Source organism: Talpa europaea (assembly GCF_964194135.1).
Source record: "Talpa europaea genome assembly, chromosome: 2".
NCBI classification, from domain to species: domain Eukaryota; kingdom Metazoa; phylum Chordata; class Mammalia; order Eulipotyphla; family Talpidae; genus Talpa; species Talpa europaea.
Genome location: NC_140068.1, coordinates 139,701,500 through 139,703,403, shown reverse-complemented (window position 1 = coordinate 139,703,403; position 1,904 = coordinate 139,701,500). Strand labels below are relative to the sequence as shown.

The 1,904-nt window shown below is 47.0% G+C and overlaps 1 protein-coding gene across 1 annotated transcript; it reads right to left on the bottom strand.

Moving 5' to 3' along the window:
* Positions 1–357: 357 nt before the first annotated feature.
* Positions 358–1,032, bottom strand: LOC311167813 (UMP-CMP kinase-like; the record flags this gene model as incomplete). Its single annotated transcript, XM_084228922.1, has 1 exon — positions 358–1,032. The coding sequence occupies exon 1, from the start codon at positions 943–945 to the stop codon at positions 358–360; it is 588 nt and encodes a 195-aa protein (XP_084085048.1). The 5' UTR covers positions 946–1,032.
* Between the last annotated feature and the right edge of the window lie 872 nt (positions 1,033–1,904).

Here is a 1,904-nt window from a genome sequence, read left to right as displayed (position 1 = left end):
ATCCCTACACCTAACATCTTGTAATTACTAAAGGGATGTACACATACACTAAAAAGTTTTGCTCACAAAAAGGCACAAACTATAAAAGGGATATTCTTTTCGAATAAAAAGAACTAGCCGATATTCTTCTGTTTTGCGAGCACCATAGCTAAGATAAATTAAACCCAAATTCACTGTCTACCCCTAAGACCAAAAAAAAACTGGAGATAAAAAAATGTAATTTGTCTTTCTACATGCCTTCCCACCATTAACTGAGATGTAATTACCAAAGGTTAAAATCGCCTTAAAAAGGGTTTGTGATAGCAGCTATCAAAGCAATATTCAAGCATGATATCTAGGATGCTTTCAGGTTTAGAGTTAGCCTTCTTTGTCAGAAACCTTCACAACGTCATCAAAAACTCCATCAACAGATTTAGAAGCATCTGTTTTCTTTACTTTCCCCATTTCTTCATATAGGTCAATAATTGGTTTTGTTGACTGAAGATAGGTTTGAATTCTCTTTTCCAAGCTCTCTCTGTTGCCATCACTCCTGCCACTAGTCTTCCCCCTCTCGAGACAGCGTTCAATACAGATCTCCTTATTGCAGTCAAAAAACAGAACAAAAGATACATCTGCCTTCCCATCCATGGTCTTATTCCACCCTTGAAGGTTATCTTGGTTTCTTGGAAACCCATCAATCAAGAATTTATTCTTCTGTGCGTTGACAGCCATTGTCTGATCCATTTTCCTCTTTAACAAACTGATGGTTATCTCAGCCGGCACTATCATTCCATCTTTAATGTACTTCTCAATGAGTTCACCATACTGCGAATCTGGGTTTTTCCTTTCATCACGAAGAAGTTCTCCTGCAGAAAGATGTATATAGCCATATTTCTCGACAATGCGGGCGCCCTGGGTCCCCTTGCCGGCGCCAGGACTGCCGAGGACAAACACCAGCGGCTTCATGAGGCGACGAGGACAGAGGAAAAGCGGCCGGCGAGTCAGCAGGGGGAAGTCAAGGCCCAGGACGTGCAGCAGCCGGTGGCCGCAGCGGCTCAGCAGACACCGTGGCTCTCCGGGACGCTGAGGGAGCTGACAGCCAGCCGCTGGCCATGGCGGCGCGGGGCGAGGAGAAGGGGGCGGGCTGAGCCGGCGCCCGCAGCCGCCCCGCAGCAGCCGTGGCTGCCCTGGCGTCTGCGCCGCGGCCCTTAATTTCTATCTTTTTTTAAAAAAGATTTATGCATACAAGAGCTGTGGTGTTGGCCAGAGGGGCGGGGGTGGGGGTAAGAGGATTCACCAAAGACAGAACAGGGAGCAGAACAGGTAGATTGATCAAGATACACTGCTGAGGGGAGCAGTCGGCGAGATGGGAGAGGTCTGCTTGTGCCATGTGGGTAGCTCCCTGGCCAGGGATGGAATTCATGCTTCAGTGGATGTGGATAGCTTCATAATGCTGAAACCTAACCCCTTGCACCACCATGGAGGACCCATCTTAATTTTTTTTTTTTTTAAAGATTTACTTATTTATGCATACAAGAACTGGGGTAAAGCCCAGAGGTGTGAAGGGTGAGAGGATTCACCAGAGACAGAGTGGGGAACAGAACAGGCAGAATGACATAAATACACTGCCTAGGGGAGCAGCGGGCGAGACAGGAGAGGTCCGCTGCGCCATGTGGGTCACCTCCCTGTCTGGGCTGGGGATCGAACTCATGCTTCAGAGGCTGTGAATTGCAACATAGTGCTGTGCTTAACCCCTTGTGTCACTAGGGAGGCCCAAGTTCACTAGCGTTTAATATTTCTGTAATGTACAACCATTACCCCCTTCTAATTTTTTTTTTCAAAGATTTATTTACTTATGCATACAAAAACTGGGATTTAGGCCAGAGGTACGGGGGATGAGAGGATTCACCAGAGACAGGGTGGGA